General features: G+C 61.1%; 6 protein-coding genes across 6 annotated transcripts; 4 read left to right on the top strand and 2 right to left on the bottom strand.

Moving 5' to 3' along the window:
* Positions 1-1,279: 1,279 nt before the first annotated feature.
* VTJ83DRAFT_6906 (uncharacterized protein) lies at positions 1,280-2,808 on the bottom strand (the record flags this gene model as incomplete). The annotated part of the gene is made up of 2 exons (XM_071013669.1): positions 1,280-2,273; positions 2,330-2,808. 2 exons carry the CDS (start codon positions 2,806-2,808, stop codon positions 1,280-1,282), a joined length of 1,473 nt encoding a protein of 490 aa, XP_070864533.1.
* Positions 2,809-3,315: 507 nt separating this feature from the next.
* Positions 3,316-5,841, top strand: VTJ83DRAFT_6907 (uncharacterized protein; the record flags this gene model as incomplete). The annotated part of the gene is made up of 1 exon (XM_071013670.1): positions 3,316-5,841. The coding sequence occupies one exon, from the start codon at positions 3,316-3,318 to the stop codon at positions 5,839-5,841; it is 2,526 nt and encodes an 841-aa protein (XP_070864534.1).
* Positions 5,842-6,903: 1,062 nt separating this feature from the next.
* Positions 6,904-10,050, top strand: VTJ83DRAFT_6908 (uncharacterized protein; the record flags this gene model as incomplete). Its single annotated transcript, XM_071013671.1, has 1 exon — positions 6,904-10,050. The coding sequence occupies one exon, from the start codon at positions 6,904-6,906 to the stop codon at positions 10,048-10,050; it is 3,147 nt and encodes a 1,048-aa protein (XP_070864535.1).
* Positions 10,051-11,808: 1,758 nt separating this feature from the next.
* Positions 11,809-13,417, top strand: VTJ83DRAFT_6909 (uncharacterized protein; the record flags this gene model as incomplete). The annotated part of the gene is made up of 4 exons (XM_071013672.1): positions 11,809-12,218; positions 12,286-12,401; positions 12,514-13,064; positions 13,169-13,417. 4 exons carry the CDS (start codon positions 11,809-11,811, stop codon positions 13,415-13,417), a joined length of 1,326 nt encoding a protein of 441 aa, XP_070864536.1.
* A 1,524-nt stretch (positions 13,418-14,941) lies between these two features.
* On the bottom strand, positions 14,942-15,785 carry VTJ83DRAFT_6910 (uncharacterized protein; the record flags this gene model as incomplete). The annotated part of the gene is made up of 4 exons (XM_071013674.1): positions 14,942-14,961; positions 15,047-15,330; positions 15,544-15,633; positions 15,724-15,785. The coding sequence occupies 4 exons, from the start codon at positions 15,783-15,785 to the stop codon at positions 14,942-14,944; spliced, it is 456 nt and encodes a 151-aa protein (XP_070864537.1).
* Positions 15,786-18,612: 2,827 nt separating this feature from the next.
* On the top strand, positions 18,613-20,426 carry VTJ83DRAFT_6911 (uncharacterized protein; the record flags this gene model as incomplete). Its single annotated transcript, XM_071013675.1, has 4 exons — positions 18,613-19,181; positions 19,295-19,474; positions 19,620-20,129; positions 20,288-20,426. The coding sequence occupies 4 exons, from the start codon at positions 18,613-18,615 to the stop codon at positions 20,424-20,426; spliced, it is 1,398 nt and encodes a 465-aa protein (XP_070864538.1).
* Between the last annotated feature and the right edge of the window lie 68 nt (positions 20,427-20,494).

Below are 20,494 nucleotides of genomic sequence, written 5' to 3' on the forward strand. Positions count from 1 at the left end.
ACGAGCAGGGTTTGGTTGAAACCGGGTTCCATTTCTCCTCGGAGATGGCGTGCCTTGGACTCGGCCTAGCAGGTGTCGCATATAGCATTTCCCCCGTAGCCCCTTTTCAAAATACCTAGATCCCATGTGAGTTCCAGCATGGCCCTGAGCTTTTCAGGAGCCTCGAATTGACTTCTCCCCCTTTTCCTGTTTCTTTATGGGTACCTTGTTAACGGGTGCAGTGAAGGCCAACCATCCAGTCAGCCAGGTTCAGGAGCAGAAGAGACTCGTAGACAAGGAACAACCCGTTTGACTTCATTTCTCCCCTACTTCTCGTTTCTGATTCTCTCGATCAGGCGGTCTGATTATTCTTGTTTGCCATGGATAGTAACGAAGGTAGTCATCTGCCCTTTAGCCAGCATCAGTGAGCAGCAGCCATCTCGGTAGGATGTTGCCCTCTTCGACAAGCACTGGTCTTTCAAGCCTGGCACGCCTCCCATCACAGAGGTGAAGTTTTGGACACGGTGAGCCGTTTTCTAATGGCAAATGCGTCTACGTTTCATTTCTTATTCTCTTTTTTTCGCTTTTATTCTATTATCTACAACGTTTGTTTCGGAGGGTTCCTGCACCCAAAGTCTCTATATTAACCATCCAACTCGGAATGTATGACCCTGGCGGGATGTATCAGTGATGAGGTATTAGACAAGACTGGGCGGCCTCCACCTAACCCTCTTGCTCCCAGAAGAAGCCCGCCTCCGGATTCCAGTCTGAAAAGCCATTGACAGAACGGGCGACTTCGATGTCCAAGAGCGAAGCGATCAGCACAGGGGAAGGAGCCGGTAGGAACTGGTCCAAGGCTGCACAAATCACCGAAACGGTCCGTTTGACCTTGTCCAGATTTTCGACAGAATTAAGTGACCACCAGGCAAAGCCGAGACGTCGGCGAGGGGCCGAACATGGCACATCACAATGGAGCGCAGTTCATCTTCCAACGGACAGCCTGTTGGGAAACGGTTTCATTCAATTCATGTACGCGAGGAAAGATATGTGCAGCTATTTTCTGGTGGTCATTAAGGGTGCTATTAGTGTCATGCGTCTTTCAGACCCACGGCAAGGCCGCAGGCCTACCCGCCTGGAGGCGTTTCCCACAGGGCTCTTTGAGCGAATGGCTCTTTTCATCATAAATCTTGCTCAAGCCTCTTTTGCCCTCTGAAAGGCTTATTATGGATTCCCATCTGTTCCGGCTATCGGGGGTGCCAACGAAACCCGATGCGTCTTTGCTCTCCGTACTTCCCAGCCATTAATCCCTCGACAAGCCTGCAGCCGTCCCGTTCGGCTTCCTCTCCTTCCTCGGCCAGTCCGGGCAGATATCGATCTTGTCCCTCGGGAACAGCAGCTCCAGGGCCAGGAAGATGAGGTAGTCGACGATGACGCACAGGCAAAAGAGCTTGCCCGCCCAGATGCCGCAGCCGTAGTAGCGCTTGAGCCTGTCGATCAAGGCGAAGCTCTGCACCCCGGACCGGCCGCGGGCCGCGCTCCAGCTTGCGGCCCCGTTGGCGGCGTCGTACCCGTAGAACTCGGCCTCGCTGATGGCGCCCGAGATGCCGTTGTAGACGCGCTCGGTGCGCATGGCGACGTTGGTCCACGAGTACATGCTCTTGACCTGCTCGTGGAACGTCTCGGTGCGGACCTTGTTGGCGCGCAGGGCGGCGATGGCGCGGCCCGTCGCGGCGACCAGGTCGTCCTCTTCGGGCTTGGCGAAGACGGTCATGTGCGAGGGCAGCACCTCGGGGATGCCGCCGACCCGGGTGCAGACCACGTACAGGCCGCAGCTGGCGGCCTCGACGATGACGGTGCCGAAGGCTTCGGTGAGGGAGGGGTGGAGGTAGATGTGGCCGCGGACCATGACGTCGCGGACCTCCTCGTGGCGGATGGGCCCGAGCATCTCGACGCGGTCTTGCAGGACGTTCTGCTCGATCATCTGCTCCAGGTCGATGGCCTTGGGCCCGTCGCCGGCGATGATGAAGCGCGTGTTGGGATGGTTCTCGAGGATGCGCGGGATGGCGGCGGTCAGCAGGTCGGTGCCCTTGTTGTAGAAGAGGCGCGAGATGACGACGATGGTGATCATGTCGTGGGGGCCGGGGGGCCGGGCCGGGGGCGGGTGGCGGTGGGAGAAGGCGCCCGAGGACAGCTCGGAGGGGTCCAGGGGCTTGAAGTTTTCGGCGACCACGGCGTTGGGGATGACGGAGACCATGAGAGGGTCGAGCGAGGCGCGGAGGACCGTGTTTTCCTTGCTGGACGGGAGTGAGCGGGCGGCAAGACGCAGGACCGGGGCTTGCCAGATACCTACCACGTATGGCTCACGCAAATGACATGGTCGACATCGCTGAGGCTGAACTTGAGCAGCTTGTTGGCAAAGATGCTGGCGGCGTCGGCAAAGCCGAAGAGCGAGTGGTCGGTATAGACGGTGCGGAGGCCCATGGTGCGGGCGTGCAGGATGGCCTCGTGGCACAGGCTGCTCAGGCTGGCATGGCCGTGGACGATGTCGATGCGCTCGCGCAGAACGATGTTGCGGAAGACGGGGAAGAAGGAGAAGACGGTCGGGAAGCTGGCGGAGCGGTAGAGGACGAAGAAGGGCACGTGGTAGACCTTGAGGCCGTTGGTGAGGTAGCGGACGCCGGTGCGGCCCTTGTAGGCATGGGTGATGATGATGACCTTGTGGCCGCGGTCGCGCAGCTTGGTCGATAGCTGGTAGATGTGACTTTCGACGCCGCCGGGCTGCGGGAAGAAGAAGTCGCTAACCATGGCGATGTTGTACGTAGGCGCCATGGTTGCTGGAGACGGGGGGGAAGGGGAAACGCATGTCCCGATGGCTTCTTCCGAAGGGGTTCATAGCAAACGGCCTAGGTAGAGATCCGAGCAGGGCTGGAAGTGCTCGGGTCGTGCTGGTTCATGTTGCGCTCGCTGCATCCATCGCCATGTCGCATGTTCACTGGACTGGACGCTGACCCAAGGTTCGAGAACGGGCCCACTCTTCCAGGAACCGGAGCTCAGGGGGGTCCTCCCACCGTCCAGTCACCGCCTTCCTCTCCTGGGCTAGCCGGATGGAGGACCTCACGTCATTCCACATGCCAAGACGGGCAGAAAGCTCGGACCCCGGGAACTTTTTTGCTTTGCATCTTCAACTTCGCATGTCGCGGCGGCTTCGCTCCAAGTTCCTTACTGCGTAGACCCGTTGAGCCTCGCAACCAGCTCCATTCGCGACAAGACTTGAGCAAGACGTACGATGCCATCCAGGTCCTAATGCTATTTTGATTGGGTATTTTTTTCAAGGCCATGTACAACCGCTACATTCCTCCCCCGAAGCCCAAGGAGGCGCTATCTTCGGCCGCTGCCCCCGCGTCGACGCCCTCTTCCCGCTACGCCCCCAAGAATGCTCCTCCCCCTCCTCCACCACCTCCTCCACCACCGGCGCCGGCACAGCCGCAGAGGATAGTTTTCAATGACGACAACCTCCCGCCTGTAGACTACAGCGAGCGCCAGCGGGCCATCGACGAGGAGCTTACCGGGACGGCAGAGAAGAAGACCAAACAGTCCAGATCGAAAAAGGACAAGAACGAGGCCGCAGACAACGGAGAGCGGCCCCGGTCACCGCAGCCAAGGGGCTCCAGGCCGTTGGTGTCGCGAAAGCGCAAGAGCCCGGAGCCCGAGGCGGATCCGTCGGCGGCGCCTGAGGAGGAGCAGGAAGCTCGGAACGGGAATGACGCCGATGCGACATCAGGCCCGGCCTTGGAGGCGCAGGGCAGCGAATCGAGCCCCAAGAAACCGAAGCGGGAGAAGAAAAAGAAGAAGAAGAAGCAAGATGCCGACGGCGACACGACCATGGTAGACGCCGACGAGGACGACGACATGCGGAGGAGGCACAAGTCGGTGTTTGAGAAGGTACAGAGATCGCTGCAGCTCCGACCCTTGATCGAAGAGACGCCGAGCGACCGGGAAGAGGACGAGCCGCAGGTGGAACACGGTCTTGAGCCGCTGCCCCAGCCGGAGCCTGTCGTCTTGGACCAGGCCAAGGTGACGTACGAAACCCTCCCTCCGTGGCTTGCGTCGCCCGTGAGGGTGGCCTCGGATACGACGAAGCCGTTCACCGAGCTCGGCCTCTCGCCCGAAGCGTCCAAAGTGCTCGAGTCCAAGGGGTTCAAGGACGCCTTTGCGGTCCAAACGGCCGTGCTTCCGCTCTTGCTGGCTTCTCCCGAAAGGCAGGGAGACGTGGTGGTGGCGGCCCCTACCGGGTCCGGAAAGACGCTTTCCTATGTGCTGCCGTTGGTGCGCGACATCAGCAGGGAACGTGTTACAAGGCTGCGGGCGCTCATCGTCCTCCCGACGCGAGATCTCGTGCAGCAGGTGCAGCAGGCCTGCGAAGCCTGCGCCGCGGCGTTTGCCGTCGGGGGCGGAAAGCGGGTCAAGATCGGCATGGCCATGGGCAACCGGGTGTTCAAGGAAGAGCAGATGGTCATCCTCAGCGAGGAGCAGCGGTACGACCCGCCAGGGTACGAGCGGTATCTGCGGAGGCGTGACCGGGTTGTTGGTCCCGAGGGCTCGGACGACGAGGATGACGACCTGAACCTCGAGCGCTCGCCGCCGCTCCCGGACCACATCGTTACCTACGCCTCGCGGGTCGACATTCTCATCTGCACGCCCGGCCGGCTGGTGGAGCACATCACCAAGACGCCCGGGTTCACGCTCGACTACGTGCGGTGGCTGATTGTCGACGAGGCCGACAAGCTGCTGGCCCAGGATTTCCAACAGTGGCTGGACACGGTGAACGAAGCGCTGGCGGTCGAGAGGCCCGGCGCCTGCGAGTTCCCCGGATCCAATACGCCGGGCGTCCGCAAGGTCATTCTCAGCGCCACCATGACGCGGGACCTCAGCCTGCTGAACGGGCTGAAGCTGTGGCGGCCCACGCTCGTCGTGGTCGAGGGGACCCAGGTGGGCGAGCAGAACCTGCCGGCCACGCTGCAAGAGTTTGCCGTCAAGGTTCGCGAGCCCAGCCTCAAGCCGCTGTATCTCGTGGATCTGCTGCGCAGCAAGCACATGAGCGTTCTCAACGAGGATGCGGCAACCAGCGCCGAGGGCTCCGGCACGAGCGAGTCCGAGTCGTCCTCGGAATCGGAATCCGATTCGGACGCGGACTCGTCTTCCTCTTCCTCTTCCTCGTCTGACTCATCAGATTCGGATTCCTCCGACTCGGACTCCTCCGCCACCTCCTCTCGCGCCAGCCAGCGTCCACCCACCCGCCCGCCCACCACCGGTACCAAGCCGACGTTCCCGACCAGCGTCCTCGTCTTCACAAAGTCCAACGAAGCCGCCCTCCGTCTCTCCCGCCTCCTCTCTCTCCTCCTCCCTGACCTTGCCCCGCTCATCGGGACCCTCACCTCCTCCACCAAGACGGCGCGCCGCCTTCGCGCGCTGCGGGCCTTCTCACAGGGCCGGCTCCGCATCCTCGTCGCGTCGGACCTGGTCTCGCGCGGCATCGACCTGCTGAACCTCGAGCACGTGGTCAACTACGACGTGCCCATGAGCGAGACGTCGTATGTGCACCGCGTGGGACGGACGGCGAGAGCCGGGAGGAAAGGGTGCGCCTGGACGCTGGTGGAGCACGCCGAGGCCAGGAGGTTCTGGAGGGAGTTTGCGGGCGAGGGCAAGGGCGCGGCGACGAGCATCCGGAGGGCAGGAAAAGTGCAGAGGGTGAGGATCAGCGAGGGAGGCGAGGGAGAGGAGTTTGGGGAGGCGAGGGTGAAGGAGTACGAGGGCGCGTTGGAGAGGCTGAAGAGGGAGGCTGCCGGGGAGGGGAGAAGGTGATGGAATCGCCGAGGGGAACCCAAGGTACTCCTAGTTACCACCTTGCGTGTGCATAGCGGTGGCTCAGGCATGTTGCGTCAAGGTCAGCCAGCATCTGATACCACGATAGAGAGAATGCTCTCTGTACACAGTAAAAAGGGCACCTGAGGTCGTCGGGGTCCGGCCCCACTCGGCGGTTTGCGGGGCCGGCGAGGTCAGGTCAGGCCGGTCCAGAGTCCGGGTCGGGGTCCAATCTTTGTCACCACCACCACCACCACCACCACCGAGAGATGCAACGGATCCCATTGCGCAGGAGGCCAGACGAGCCAGAGTCAAAATCACACAGCCATGTGCAATATGCAATGTGCAATGTGCAATGTGCAAATGTACGACCTGCCTAGATATGGACAGTATGTAGTTAATCATGGACAATGTCCCCTCTCTCTCCTCCGTACGAGTTAGCACGGTCCAGTAATGCCAAGCCCAACGGCTCTTGGCCATTAGCTAATGGCGGGCCGACCAAGCCGGAGCGAGCCACACGGCTGCCCGAGGGGAGGACAAGGCAAGCCTCCTGATTGGCCGCGGCGTCTCCATTCTGGGCCGTTTCAGCGGACGGCACCAACCCGGTTTAGCTGTCCTTTTGCTGGGGACAGCTTGCAGATTGCGGCTTTCGCCTGACAGAAAAAGAGACTGAAGAACAACAAGCAACCGAAGCCCTCGGTTTGCGGGTTGGATGTCCCGTTGCTGTTTGTTTCTCGAACCAAGCCCCCCGGGGAAAGAGACTTGCATGGAATCATCCACCACGCCATTGACGAACCAAACGACAACAACAAGACAACGGGGACTGGACCCGCACGATCCTTCTCTTCGTTTGCTGCTTGCCGGCTTGGACGGACGTTGAGAGCGTTGGCTGTTGTTCCCTTGTTGGGGTCCTGCTCCGACGTGTGGCCAGCCAGCGAGCCCGCCATCCAACACCCACGCCGCCGACGGCGACGACGACAATAAATAACCATCATCCAGCGACGCGCAGACGGCGAGCAGACACCGGCCGCCACGCCCTGCCCCCTCCCCTCCCCCGCCACCATGGCGCCCCGACGGACCCCGCTGTCGGCGGTCCTCACGGCCCTGCTGCTTCTCGTGCCGCAGGCCCTCGCCGTGGCGGCCGTCGTCGGCATTGACCTCGGCACCGAGTACATCAAGGCCTCCCTCGTCAAGCCCGGCATCCCCCTCGAGATCGTCCTGACCAAGGACTCGCGCCGCAAGGAAACCTCGGCCATCACCTTCAAGCCCCCCGCCTCGGACCCCAAGCCCGGCTCCTATCCCGAACGCGCCTATGGCTCCGATGCCCTCGCCATCGCCCCTCGCTTCCCCGGCGACTCGTTCCCCAACCTCAAGCTCCTGCTCGGCCTCCCCGCCGACAGCGCCGAGGTCAGCGAGTACGTCCGCCGCCACCCGGCCCTGCAGCTCGTCGCCCACAAGTCCCGCGGCACCGCCGCCTTCAAGCCCGCCCGCGCCTTCGCCCCGGAGGACGAGGCCTGGCTGGTCGAGGAGCTGCTGGCCATGGAGCTGCGCACCATCCGCGACAACGCCGAGGCCCTGGCCGGCCCCGGGAGCCCCGTGCGCTCGGCCGTCCTGACCATCCCCCCGTACTACACCGCCGAGGAGCGCCGCGCCGTCGAGCTCGCCGCCGACCTGGCCGGCTTCAAGGTGCTGTCCCTCATCAGCGACGGCCTGGCCGTCGGCCTGCACTACGCCACCAGCCGCCAGTTCCCCAACGTCAACGAGGGGGGCAAGCCCGAGATCCACATGGTCTTTGACATGGGCGCCGGCTCCACCAAGGCCACCGTCATGCGCTTCCAGAGCCGCACCGTCAAGGACGTCGGCAAGTTCAACAAGACGGTCCAGGAGGTCCAGGTCCTCGGCGTCGGCTGGGACCGCACCCTCGGCGGCGACGCCCTCAACTACCTCCTCGTCGACGACATGATCGCCCAGTTCGCCGCCTCCAAGGCCGCCGCCGCCGCGTCCGTCTCCGCCGACGCCGTCCGCGCCCACGGCCGCGCCGTCGCCAAGCTGATCCAGCAGGCCGAAAAGACCCGCCACATCCTGAGCGCCAACTCCAACACCCAGACCTCCATCGAGGGCCTGTACGAGGACATCGACTTCAAGTACGCCGTCACGCGCGCCGACTTCGAGGCCATGGCCTCCCAGCACGCCGACCGCGTCGTCGTGACCGTCGAGCGCGCCCTGGCCGCCGCCGGCGTCGAGCTCGCCGACCTCGGCTCCGTCATCCTCCACGGCGGCGCCTCGCGCACCCCCTTCGTCCAGCGCGCCCTCGAGAAGGCGCTGGGCGGCGCCGACAAGATCCGCACCAACGTCAACTCGGACGAGGCGGCCGTGTTTGGCGCCGGCTTCCGCGCCGCCGATCTGAGCCCCGTCTTCCGCGTCAAGGAGATCCGCATCGCCGACGCCGCCGTGTACCCGGCGGGGATCCGGTGGAAGACGGACGACGGCAAGGAGAAGCACCAGCGCCTGTGGACGCCGTCGTCCCACATCGGGGCCCCCGCCAAGGAGGTGACCCTGCCGAACAAGGACGATTTCGGCCTGACCTTTTACCAGGAGGTCGCGAGCCAGGTCGAGGCCGAGACCAAGCGCCTCGAGACCAAGAACCTGACCGCCTCGGTGGCCGAGCTGGTGGACAAGCACAAGTGCGAGCGCGCCGACGTGAAGCTCAAGATGAGCGCGCGCCTGGCTCCCGAGAACGGCGAGGTGGACGTGACCCGGCTGCTCGTGGAGTGCGAGACCGAGGTGGCGGAGAAGGAGGGCTTCGTCGACGGCGTCAAGAACCTGTTTGGGTTTGGCAAGAAGGAGACGGGGCAGCAGCCGATCAAGGGCGATGACGCCTCGTCGTCGGAGCAGGCCGAGTCGTCGTCGTCGTCGTCCTCGTCGTCCGCTGCTTCGTCTTCCACCGAGGCTTCGTCGACCGCCTCCGAGGCCACGTCGGCCTCCACCTCGACCTCATCCTCCGCCGCGACCGCGGCGACCGAGGCCGCCGGACCCAAGAAGACGGTCATCGCCATCCCGGTCAAGTTCACCCTCGAGAAGGTCGGCGTGCCCAGCCTGTCCAAGGCCGAGGTCAGCGCCCTCAAGGACCGCCTCAAGGCCTTCGACGCCTCGGACCGCGCCCGCCAGCAGCGTGAAGAGGCCCTCAACCAGCTCGAGGCCTACACGTACAAGGTGCGCGATCTGCTCGAGCGCGAGGATTTCGTCGCGCACTCGACCGACGCGGAGCGTTCCTCTCTCGAGGCCAAGAACTCGGACGCCAGCGACTGGCTGTACGGCGACGGCGCCGAGGCCAGCAAGGAAGACCTGCGCGCGCGCCTCAAGGAGCTGCAGGGCCTGGCCGATCCGGTGCTCAAGCGCATCGAGGAGGCGGAGAAGCGCCCGGAGGTGCTCAAGGGCCTGCAGGAGGCGCTCAACAGCACGGATTCGTTCCTGAAGGACATCAAGAGCAAGATTGCCGAGTATGAGGCTTGGCAGGCGAAGAAGGCCGCCGAGGCTTCCACCGCCTCGGAGGACGCCGACAGCTCGTCCGCGACGACCGCCTCCGCTTCCGCTTCCGCGTCCTCGTCGACGGGCGGCGACTTTGACGGCCTCGAGGACGACGAGACCGCCACCGGCAGCGCCTCCTCGGCCACGGCCACCCCGTCCAGCATGGCCGACGTCGACAAGGAGCGCGGCCCCGTCCCGCCTCTCTACACCCTCGACGACCTCAAGGAGACCGAGACGCTGTACGAGACCATCACCGCCTGGCTGGCCGACAAGTTGCCGGCGCAGGACAAGCTCGGCCCCGCCGACGATCCCGTCCTGCTCGTCAAGGACCTGCAGGAGCGCCGGGACAAGCTGGACAAGGCGGGCCTGACGCTGGCGATGAAGGGCGTCAAGAACTTCAACAACCGGAAGCCGGTGATGGAGGAGGAAGGAGGGGGCAAGAAGGCCAAGGCCGGCAAGAAGACGGCCGGCAAGAAGGCCAAGGCCACCAAGAGCGAGCCCAAGTCGGCCAAGAAGCCCGCGCCGACGGTCAAGCTGAGGGCCGGGCAGACCAAGGAGGAGATGGACGAGATGCTCAAGGATTTCGTGAAGGAGGCGGAGAAGAAGAAGGAGCAGTACGAGCAGGAGCAGGCCGAGCAGCAACAACAGCAGGAGGGGGCTAAGGGGCATGATGAGCTGTAGTTTTGTTTTGGTTGCTGCTGCTGCTGTTGTTGTTGTTTGTTTGATAAGGGCACCGCCTGCCCTGTTGGCCTACGTTGCCTCTCTAGAAGGAGGTGTGTGGGTGTTGCATTTACTTGGAGTTCGGGAGAAGTGTATACCATGACCAAACCTTGATGAAATGATATGATTCGGACTACGTTACAGAGGTCGGGGAGCTTTCTTGGAGACCCTAGGTGGCTTTCTTGTCATTGCGAGAGAAGAAGGGACGTAATGTCTGAGCTGAGACGCCAGGGTAACTTGGATCCATCGACCTTGTACCCTAAAGCAAGTTGGCGTTGGGAGCTTGTGTGATGATGTAAACCAAAAAGAAAAAAAGAAATAAAAAGAAAAAACGAAAGAAAGAAAGAAAAGAGAAGAAAAGAAAACCGCCTAGCATTGCCGAGAGAGCCTTTCGATCTTGAACGGACCGCTTTGCCCGGTGAAGTCACGGGTGGTTTCTAACGCGGTACGTCAGCGCTCTTGTATCACACAGCCCATCGTTGTTTCGCCGGCCTGGAGTACACAATCTTCATTTTTTTCCCCTTTCCACCTAGAACACACCGAGACAGACCAAGACAGGCGCTGTGAGAGAAGGGAGTCGCGTACAGGGCGCACAGCCAAGGCTCCTAGTACACCTCTCCTCCCCAGGGGGTCTGTACCGTACAACCCTCCCACGCCAATGTCGTTCCCAAACCTGGCTGCTGGCCGGCCTGTACCTGTGACTTCAACGCCAGTTCGGACTTGTAAAGCAGCCGGTTGGCTTCGAGGCTGCCGTCTTGTCTGCGCTGCCACTTTTCTCCCATGGATCCAGACAGGCCAGGGCTAGGGTTGTACCTGATCAGCCTCTTTTCTCCGCCGCTACGCTCTCCTGACCCTCAAGAGGGCTTCATGTCACCCGTCACCTTTGCCTCATCTAACGAACGGCTTCTGCAGGAACCCGGGCCCAGGAGCCCCGTCGAGACACCCAAAAAGCAGGCTTTTCAACTTGTGAAACGGAACCCCCCCCCCCCCCCCCCTTCCCTCCCTCTCCCTTTCGAGCCTGCTGGTTGCGCGGGGGGGGATGCGGCGCGCTCGCACGAGATGCGGTGCGACGAGGCCAACCTAACGGCCGATCCGTGACCTTGGCGCCGGAGCTGGGCGGGTGCTGGATTGGCGTAGACACGAGGGAGGAAGAAAGGAAAAGGACAGAAAAAGGACTGGAATAGGAGAGGAGGCGTCTTCCATGAGCGTCGTCGTCGTCGTCCCTGGTAACACGGCAGGAGGGGGTGTACGGATGCATGCGATGGCCTTTGGCTCTGGCTTCATATGCTTGAACGCTCAGCAAGACACTCGGCCGTTGAGCGCTCTCGTCGAAACCTGCTTGTCTGGGTCCTGTCTACCTTGGGTCCCATGCCCCGGGGCTTCGGACATTGTGTTGAAGATTTGGTATGTACAAGACGTGTGCTGGCGGGCTGTGGGACTTAGATCTGCTCAACCCTTTCTCGTTTCTTTCTTTTGTGTCTTGCTTGTGCTCCTTGCTGTTATTTCAAAACAAACTGCTTGAGCCCTGGGTCCGTCCGTGGTTTGCGGTTACGATTCTTGTTCCAAAGACGGCGTTTTTGGCCCGTTTTGCCTCCTTCTTTCTCTTGACGGTTCTCTTTTCCCCCCTCGGGCTTTTGTCAACAAAACAACAACAACAACCACCCTGCCAGACCGACTCCTGCAATCTTGCGTCTGCTCTTCGCCTTCGTATCCGACATCATGGTGATCGTTCGATCACCGCTCGGCCTTCTGGCCCTCATTGTTGTTTTCTTTGCGTCTTTCCTCGACGCCACCCGCATTCCCATGTTCAACACGAACAAGAAGCACCACGATGGAAGCCATTCCGACGAGCGCCATCTCTCTCGCCGCTCCGCGACGGTCGACCTGCAGCGCAACCCCAGCTACGCGCCCAACGGCCCTGCCGCCTACGCCCGGGCCCTGAGCAAATGGGGCGCCGAGGTGCCCGAGAAGCTCGCCCAATCTCTCGCCGCCATGCGAGGACCTGGAGACGGCAGGGGTGACGTTGAGGCCGTCTCGTTCCGCGACGACCGCGAGTACCTCAGCCGCGTGGGGTTTGGCACGCCGCCGCAGTGGTTCACGGTCGATCTGGACACGGGGTCGTCGGATGTGTAAGCGTCCTGTCAAGAAACCCCTCGCAACGATGCTGACGGAACGCTTGCTGCCTTCTCTTTGTAGGTGGCTCTACACCACCGAAACCCGCCTCTCCATCGCCCAAGACCGCCGCATTTTCCACATCAACGCCTCCTCCACGGCCCAGCAAGTCCCCAACGCCACCTGGTACATCACATACGGTGCGTGTGCCTCCCCTTCCCTTGTCCCACCCCCCAGCCGCTGGCTTTCTCAAACTAGTCTTTTTTTCCCCGTTCGCTGCTGATGGAGGAGAAAAAAAAACACCCAACACAGGCGACGGCAGCGCCGCGTGGGGCCGCGTCTACCGCGACGTCATCAACCTGGCCAACCTCACCTTTGTCAACGCCACCATCGAGTCCGCCTCGGCCGTCTCGGCCTCCCTCGCCGCCGACCGGGACCTCGACGGCGTCTTCGGCCTCGCCTACAACCTCTCCTCGCAGACCTCGCCGCGGCAGCCCGGCGTGCTCGCCGCCGCCCTGCTCCCGCGCCTCGCCGCGCCCGTCTTCACGGCCGACCTGCGCTGGCGCTCGCCCGCCGGCGCGTACACGTTTGGCTACGTCGACCACGCCCGCCGCGCCGGCGAGCTGCGGTACCTGAACCTGACCGAGGGCGCGCAGTTCTGGGAGTTTGCGTACCGCGGGGTGCGCGCCGGCGGGCGGGACCGGTGGCACGCGCCGGCCGGGGAGGGGCGGTGGCGGGCGATCGCGGACACGGGCACGACGCTGCTGCTCATGGCGAGCGAGGTGGCGGAGCTTTACTACGCGGACGTGCCCGGGGCGCGGAGGAACGCCACGGCGGGGGGGCTCTGGACGTATCCGTGCCGCGTGAGTCTTTGTGCTGCTCGTCTCGCACGCTTGCTTGTACCGTCTCGCATGGCAAAAGGCTGACCTCACCGGGTGGGCCGTTGTTATTATCCTCCCGAGAAAAGAACCCGACCTTGCCGGCGTTTGAGATTCGCTTCGACGACGGCTTCGACGTTACCATCCCCGGCCAGTTCATGAACTATACGGCCATACCGGACGAGCCGGACCGGTGCATGGGCGGGTTGCAGACGTGGGGGTACGACGACCTGGCCATCTTTGGGGACGTTTTCCTCAAGGCCGTGTATGCCGTGTTTGACGTGGGCCAGGCGCGCATAGGGTTTGCCCCCAAGAAGCTGAACCTCACGCCATCGTGATCCACGCCTCTAGAGGCATCATGGTCGTAGAGGAGGAGAACGAAGAAGAGTAGAGATGGAGGGACTTTGCCATGGCCACGGATGGGGTTTTTGTAGAACCGGCCGTCGTTTCGGAATGGGAAGAAAGAAGCCTGTTTTTTTTGTCTTTTTTTCTTTTTTTTTTTTTTTTTTTGCCTTGTCTGCTACCCGTGAACCACCTAACCTGTGAGTTGCCGATAGTAGCGCTTTTCATTCATCCAGGGGCATCATGTATGAGGTGGGCATGCCATCCCCCACTCCCTCCTTCTGTACCTCTCCGCATGATATGTCGACGTCACCATCTCCAAGCGTGGAAAAAAGGGAGAGTGTGTGCGTGCGTGTGAGAAATCGTAGCTATCCAAGTGCATTCGTGGCCCATCCACCGCTTCCCCAACCTTCCAAGAGCAGAAAAGGAATGCAAAAAAGACAACATGGCAGTATGTACAGGAAATGACCAGCCCCGGGCGCCGCCAGGATGGGAAGACCGTCAAGAAAGAAGTGGTGGCGCTTGGTGCGATCCGAGCCCGTCCCCATCCATCCTGGCCTCCCGTCTACCCTCCTCCTCCTCGGACAAAAGGGTCTCCCCAAGCAACGGCAAAGCCATTCTTCGCTCTCTCCCATCCCCATGCCCCCGTGCCCCGTGCCCCATTCCCCTTTCCTTTCCTCCTAGAGATTCCCCCGAAAGACATGCCCAACACCAGCAGCTGTGATAGAACCCAAAACGCACAACCAACGCCATATCCGAGAAAACAATGACATGACATGCAGGGAGCGGATTCTGGTCAACATGCAAGTGAATGACGGCGGTGGCGGGATGAGTGCACGAAGGAATGTTGATGTTGACCAGAAAAGGCGGAAAGGGGGCGGAGAGAGAGAGAGAGAGAGAGAGAGAGAAACGTCATGAAGTCTCCCGGAAAGATTCCCCGAGCTTTGAAGCGAGCGAGACCTGCGTTGCGGGTACGTGGGATACGACGCCCGAGGATGGTGAAGGTAAGGGAGGTAGGTAGGTAAGTAGGTAGGTAGATAAAGTGATAGTAAGTAGCGTGTTTCTAAAAGTCTAAATAAGGCGGAATGGGATAAGGCGAAGAAGCAGATCAAGAAGGGGAAGTAGAAGCGGTTCTTAAAAAAATAATAGTAATATCCAATGGGGTATAGAGGTTAGGGGTATAGGTAGGAGAAAAGCGGTCGTGTCATGCGTGTTTGTTGGTCGCCTTGTTTGGGTGATGGTAACAATACCATCATCGTCGGTTCGGCCATCTATGGCCCCCCTCGGGGGGGCTGGGTGCTCAGACCTTTTTTCCTTGTTTTTTCGTTGCGTCGTCGTCGTGCGTGCCGGGATCAAGGGCGGCGTCGGCATATTCGTCTCGATGCCGGCCTCCTCCCTTTGTTCGCTCGTCGTTTTCCGCCCGCCTAGCCTGCCTGCCTGGCCTGCCTGCCTGCCTGCCTCCCTGTCTGCCAGGGAGGCATGGGGAGCAGACAGACCACGCAGCATCGACAACCGTCCGTCTAGGCATCCTGCTCGCCATCTGATGCGAAGGGCCAGTCAGCCGCCAGGCGCTCTTTGGAAAAAGAGTTTGGCGTTCCCAAAAAAACAAAAAGTCCCCTATTCACCTTCGCTCCTCGCCGGCGTGGGCGGGAGAGCAGCGTCCTGCTGCGTCTGCTGCTGCGGCTTGGCGGTGCCGGGCCGGCTGCCGGCGGCGGGGCGCAGAGCGAGATCCTTCGCGGGCGGCTGAGGGGGAGCGCTCGAGCCGGCGGCTCCGTTGGCTTGTCCTGCCGCTGCGCTCGATCCGGCGCCGAGGCCGGTGCCGTACTGTTCCTTCAACCTCCTCTCCATTTCCCGGATGCGGGCCTCAAGCGCCTCGAGCTCCGAGGTTTGAGAGTTGATCTGCTGCTTCCTGTGTGCCGGCGAGGGACCGTGTCAGCTAGCCATCCATTGGATGTGCTTCATAAATGCATGTGTGATGTTCGTGGTGGTTGTGGTCATGGTTATGGTTGATGACGATAACGATCGAAGGGAAGGGGGGTAGGGGGAGGAGGACGAGGACGAGGACGAGGATGGGATGGATGGTGGGGTATGCGGGGGGAGGGGGGTGGTGGACAAGACGGACTTCCTATCGATCTCCTCGTCAAGATCGGTGATGCTGTTCTCGATGCGGAAAATGTCCATCAGCTCCTGAGAGAACATCTGGGCGACGGTGCTGTTAAGGGGGTGGGTTGTTGGGACGCCCGGTTAGCTTGGACTGCCCTCTTGTCACGATCCAGGGGGCGAGCTCTCGGGGTGGACACACGATTGCGGGCGGCGGCCGTTGGGCTGCCAGTCGCGGTCGAGCTCCTCATCGGTGAAGGACATGGCGGCGGCGGTGGTGCTTTGTCTCTCTCGAGTTTCCGAGTTGCGCGCTTTGGCGACGGATGCCTAGGGATGCAGCGCGGGCGATGTGCACGGCGCACAGGGTTTGCACAGAGGAGGATGGGTGTTGTGAAGTGCGTCCAGGGGGGGTGGGAGAGAGATGCAGCGCTCATTTTAAGGGAGCGCCGCTCGGACAAGGCCAAAGGCGCGTCCCCTAAAAATGACGGAGGGGATCCAGCTGGACCCGGCTCCATGGCTGGGCTGTCGCCGAGCGCCTCCTGGCCCGTTGTCGGGTGGCCATGGCTGTCCGCTTCGGGCATGGTCCGTCGGGGATGGTCAGGGGGGGACGAGATATGCAGGGCCAACGGCAGACGGCGCGAGCCCTGGAGCCGGCATGGATGGCTGCGGGGCATGGGATGCTCCAGCATGCAATGTTGAAGCTTCATGCGCTCCTCCAAAAAGGACCCCCAGCTGACCCCATCATGCATCTTTGGCGCTCCGGGTTGATGTTGCGACTCAGGCCCGAGGCTGATGATGATGATGACGATGATGATGATGGTATCATGGCTGTCTCAAGAGCTGGACAACGGCACGCGGTCGCAGCAATGCGACCCTTTTTCATGTATTTTATTTTGGCCAGGCATTCATTCATTCATTCATTCCAAAGCTCCGCGCGCCGAGGCGCCTGCGCGCGTCGTGCTGGAGATGCCTTCACATGTTGCTGATCAACGGACCCGGCTGACTCGGTTCCACTGCGTCAACACAAAATATCAATCATCACGGCGATCGTAATCCACGCCGTTCAACGAGTTGGTTATTAGTGTGCCGGGCTTTGTAGCTTTCTCCAGGTGGGTTCGGTGTCCACCGCTTACTGTGCAACGGTAAAGTGCGAAATTACGCCCGCCCGCGGCATAATAACCATCTCGTTTCTCCTCGTCGCATCGCGTTTCGTTTGCCAAAAAAAGTCGCGACTTGTTTCAGTAAGGGTCGAAACGCTCGACATGTCATTTTCTTTCCCCCAGATCCTATTACGTGCGCCGTTGAATTCATCCCCAAGTTTCACCACGTATGTAACTACTACTGTGTACATAAAATCGGTAGGAATAATATGTACATACGCACCTGGCTGTTCAGGGACCCCTAGTTTTGGAGCGTGGTGTTGAGATCAAAAAGGGGCTAAGCAGAGTAGTTAGTTCATTATCCCAGCACCGACCAAGATCCCACCCAAGCTTGCCTAGATAGGCAGTCGTGTGAGGCCCCGGTTTGACAAAACGGGAATCTTCGGTGATCTCCTGTCTTCCTATTCGATCCTTAGGGTTTCTTCAACCCGGAATTCTTTTTTTCCCTTGTCCTGGCTTGGTGTTTGCGGAGAACTGCAAGGCCAAGGAACGGGCGGTTTGTTGGTGAGCGAGCGAGCGAGCGAGCTCGTGTCTTTCAGGCCCGACAAAACCCCACCCTTTTCATTCCATGTCGCCCTCGTCTACCGCACATCGCTCGGCTCCAAACGAGAGAAAGAGCCTCATGGTGACGAAGTGCTCCTGCGAAGAGAGCACCAGAATGGACTCGTCGGTCACAAAAACGGATATGGGTTGGCCAAAAGAACATCCGTGCCTTTACCTTCCAAGCGAGGCCAGGTAGACACCGGATTCATGACGTGGCGCTGTTAAACCCCGATGACGTATGGCCCGGCGACCATCTTGCCTACGGCTTGAACATACATGCCTTCCACGGACGGGGTTCCGGTCAAGCTCTCTCCCGCTGAGCTTCGCCGGCCAGGCTCCTAGGGCAGCGTCCTGATAGTCTTCCTCCAACACACCTCGAGTCGATGCAGGCGAACCCATAGAGGAATTCAGGGTAGACCTTCTCCTCGTCGTCCCTCCTCACGCTCACATAGGATAATTAGTCACAGCATGAGGTCGGACGATTGTGTGCTGAATGCAACATGCTTCTGAGGGCTCCGTCAAGTGCATCCGTACAAAGATGCATAGCAACAAGGAAATCAAAAATCTCGAGAACATCATGAATAGGGCTCAAAGAATCGCTCGCGGTGACCAGGATGTAATACGATAGCGGAGGAGACAACGTGTCGGTGCAAAACTCGGGTACAGCATGCAAGTAACACACCCTATGCCATCGAAACGATGCCGAGATATCGCTCCGCCGAGCTCAGGTACCCCTCACGTTGGGGCTGTAGCAGTATCAAGGGACCTCGGGCATCGAGGTGATACTGCGTAATATAGTAACGACGATGGAAGATATGCACAGACCGTCCTCTGTGCGCAGCAGCACCTAGGATTCCTTCTTCCGGCGTGTCTGACCGGCAGCGAGCGGCATCTCATCAGCAGGATATCGCGCGTGTACGAGTGCAGCCGCCGGCCATTCAGCAGATGGCAACGGACACGATCAACACGGCCCCCACGGCGGCAAATATGCAGACCTGCCATAGTATATCCGGCCTCATCTGGGTATATGCCCGCACGACGCCGTGTCACGACGGCTTTTCTTTCTGCAAGGGTCTTTTTCTTGATTGCGATCGAGGGGGTGAGGATGGGATGGATGATGTTTGGGGAGCCAGCTGCAGAGTGCTCCTCACGATGGCTCCTCCTCTACTCACCAACGCGTCGTACAGATGGGGGACGACGGAATGGATCCGTGGCGGACAGGCGACGGGAAGGATCACAGAGGAAGGGGAGGAGAGGAGAGCGATATGCAATATATATATATATATATACCTGCCGCCTTGGACGCTTCTACTTGACACATGGGAATGTCCGCCGTCCAAGTCTACGCCAGTATCCACCGTCGCCGTCAAACAGAGACGCTCCTCACCATGACGCCACCCCGACGCCTCTTCGGGGGTGTTCTCACCGCCTTCGCCAGCACGTTGGTGTCTGCTCAGCAAGACGCCCTTGGGTGCACGGATCGCTCCTTTACCCTTCCCAGCTGGCTCGTCCAGAACGTGACGCGGCACGCCGCCGACGGCCTTCTCACCTTGAACCTCGTCAACCGCGCCACGCACTACACGGCCAGCCTCGCCTGCCCGGGGGCCGGGGCCGTCGACGCCAAGGCCGGCCTTTACGGCTGCACCGTCGTGCAGGCCTCCTCCTCGTCGTCCGCCGGAGAGGAGCTCGAGGCCGCCGTCGAGCTCGCCGCCGCCGCCGCCGCCGCGGGGCCGACCTACCACGTCAAGCAGAGCTGGCGATGCGACGACCGCGGCCGGGTCCTCACCTTCACGGCCGTCGGCGCCGCCGCGGCGCCCTCCCCCCGCTACGCCTCCCCGCTCCTCGTCCGCGCCAGCCTCACCTCCCCCGTCGCCATCACCCCGCGGTACTACGACGGCCCGCTCGGCCACGCCGCCCCGGCTGCGCCTCCCGCTCCGCCGCCGAGCCGTCCTGGGTCGTGAGCGCGGTCCATTTCGCCGACGAGCCGGGGGACGGGGCCGGCTTTGCCCCGCTGCAGAACCTGATGGCGGTGGTGACGAACGCGGTGACGGGGTACGAGGCGAGCTGCAGCCTCGGGCGGCGAGGGGTGGGCGAGGACGGCCTGGCGACGCTGTCGTGCTTTGGGTACGAGTTCCAGTCGGCGAGCGTCGGGGCGTATCCGCCGACGACGCGGGCGTGGTTTGACGTCGAGGAGAGCCGGATCGCGGTGGAGCAGACGTGGTATTGCGACGACGAGGATCCCGCGAAGCCGTAAGTGGCTTTTGTTTTTCTTTTCATTCTTATTTTTGTTTTGCCATCCATTTCCGCGGCCCTTCTCCTTTTATTCAAGCCCGGTCGAGGGTTGGAATGCCGAGCTGATTTCTTTCTCTCTCTCTCTCTCTCTTTTCTCTCTCAGCCTCCAAATCACCGCCTCCGGCAACGCCACCGTCGCCCTCACCTGCCAGTCCATCACCTCGGAGCTCACCGGCCTCGTCAACCGGTACTGCACCAACGCGGTCCCCACCACCTCCGTCGCCGGCGCTCTCGTCGGGGACCCCGTGCCCCTGGCCCCCTACGCCCTCGAGGACCCCGTGCTCGGCGCCAGCGACTACTGCACGCTCACCTCCATCCTGCGCCCGCGGTGGACGTTCAGCCACTTTGCGCTCGTCGGCGAGCAGCAGGACGTGTACTTTGAGGTGATCCTCGAGGTGGAGGACAGACGGTTTCAGTACCCGATCCCCGTGAACCAGGGGAAGCCGGCGGAAGGGGAGAAAAAAGGAGGGTGGTACGAGTGCGTGGTCGGGGACGACGGGGGAAACGGCCTGCTGCTGTTTCCCTACTGGTGCCAGTTCAAGTACGACAAGGAGTCCAAGACGTTGGAGGTCAAAGCCCGGTGGGCGTGCAACGATTTGGATCGGGTGAATTTGTGAGTTTTTTTTTTTTTTTTTTTTTTTTTTTTTTTTTTTTTCGTAATGATGCCGGATCGAGGCCCTTTCCAAATAGCCTCACCCTCACCCTCCAAAAAAAAAAAAAAAAAAAAAAAAAAAACAGAACCTCTTGCAAGATGGCTGACACGGTTGGCAGGGTGCATTTCAGCGGCTATTCGGTGGGGACTCTGGACAGCGAGATCACCTGCGAAACGCTGGCGACGGGCCTGGTGTGGTGCACCACCGAGGACCCGGGGTACAGGCTCACCGTGCCCATCACGAACGTGACCTGGTGAGCGAGCGAGCGGGGTGCAAGCTCAGCGTACGCTAGAGCAGGAGCCAGAGGAGCCAGAGGAGCCCATAA

Source organism: Remersonia thermophila, chromosome 6 (assembly GCF_042764415.1).
Source record: "Remersonia thermophila strain ATCC 22073 chromosome 6, whole genome shotgun sequence".
NCBI lineage: Eukaryota > Fungi > Ascomycota > Sordariomycetes > Sordariales > Chaetomiaceae > Remersonia > Remersonia thermophila.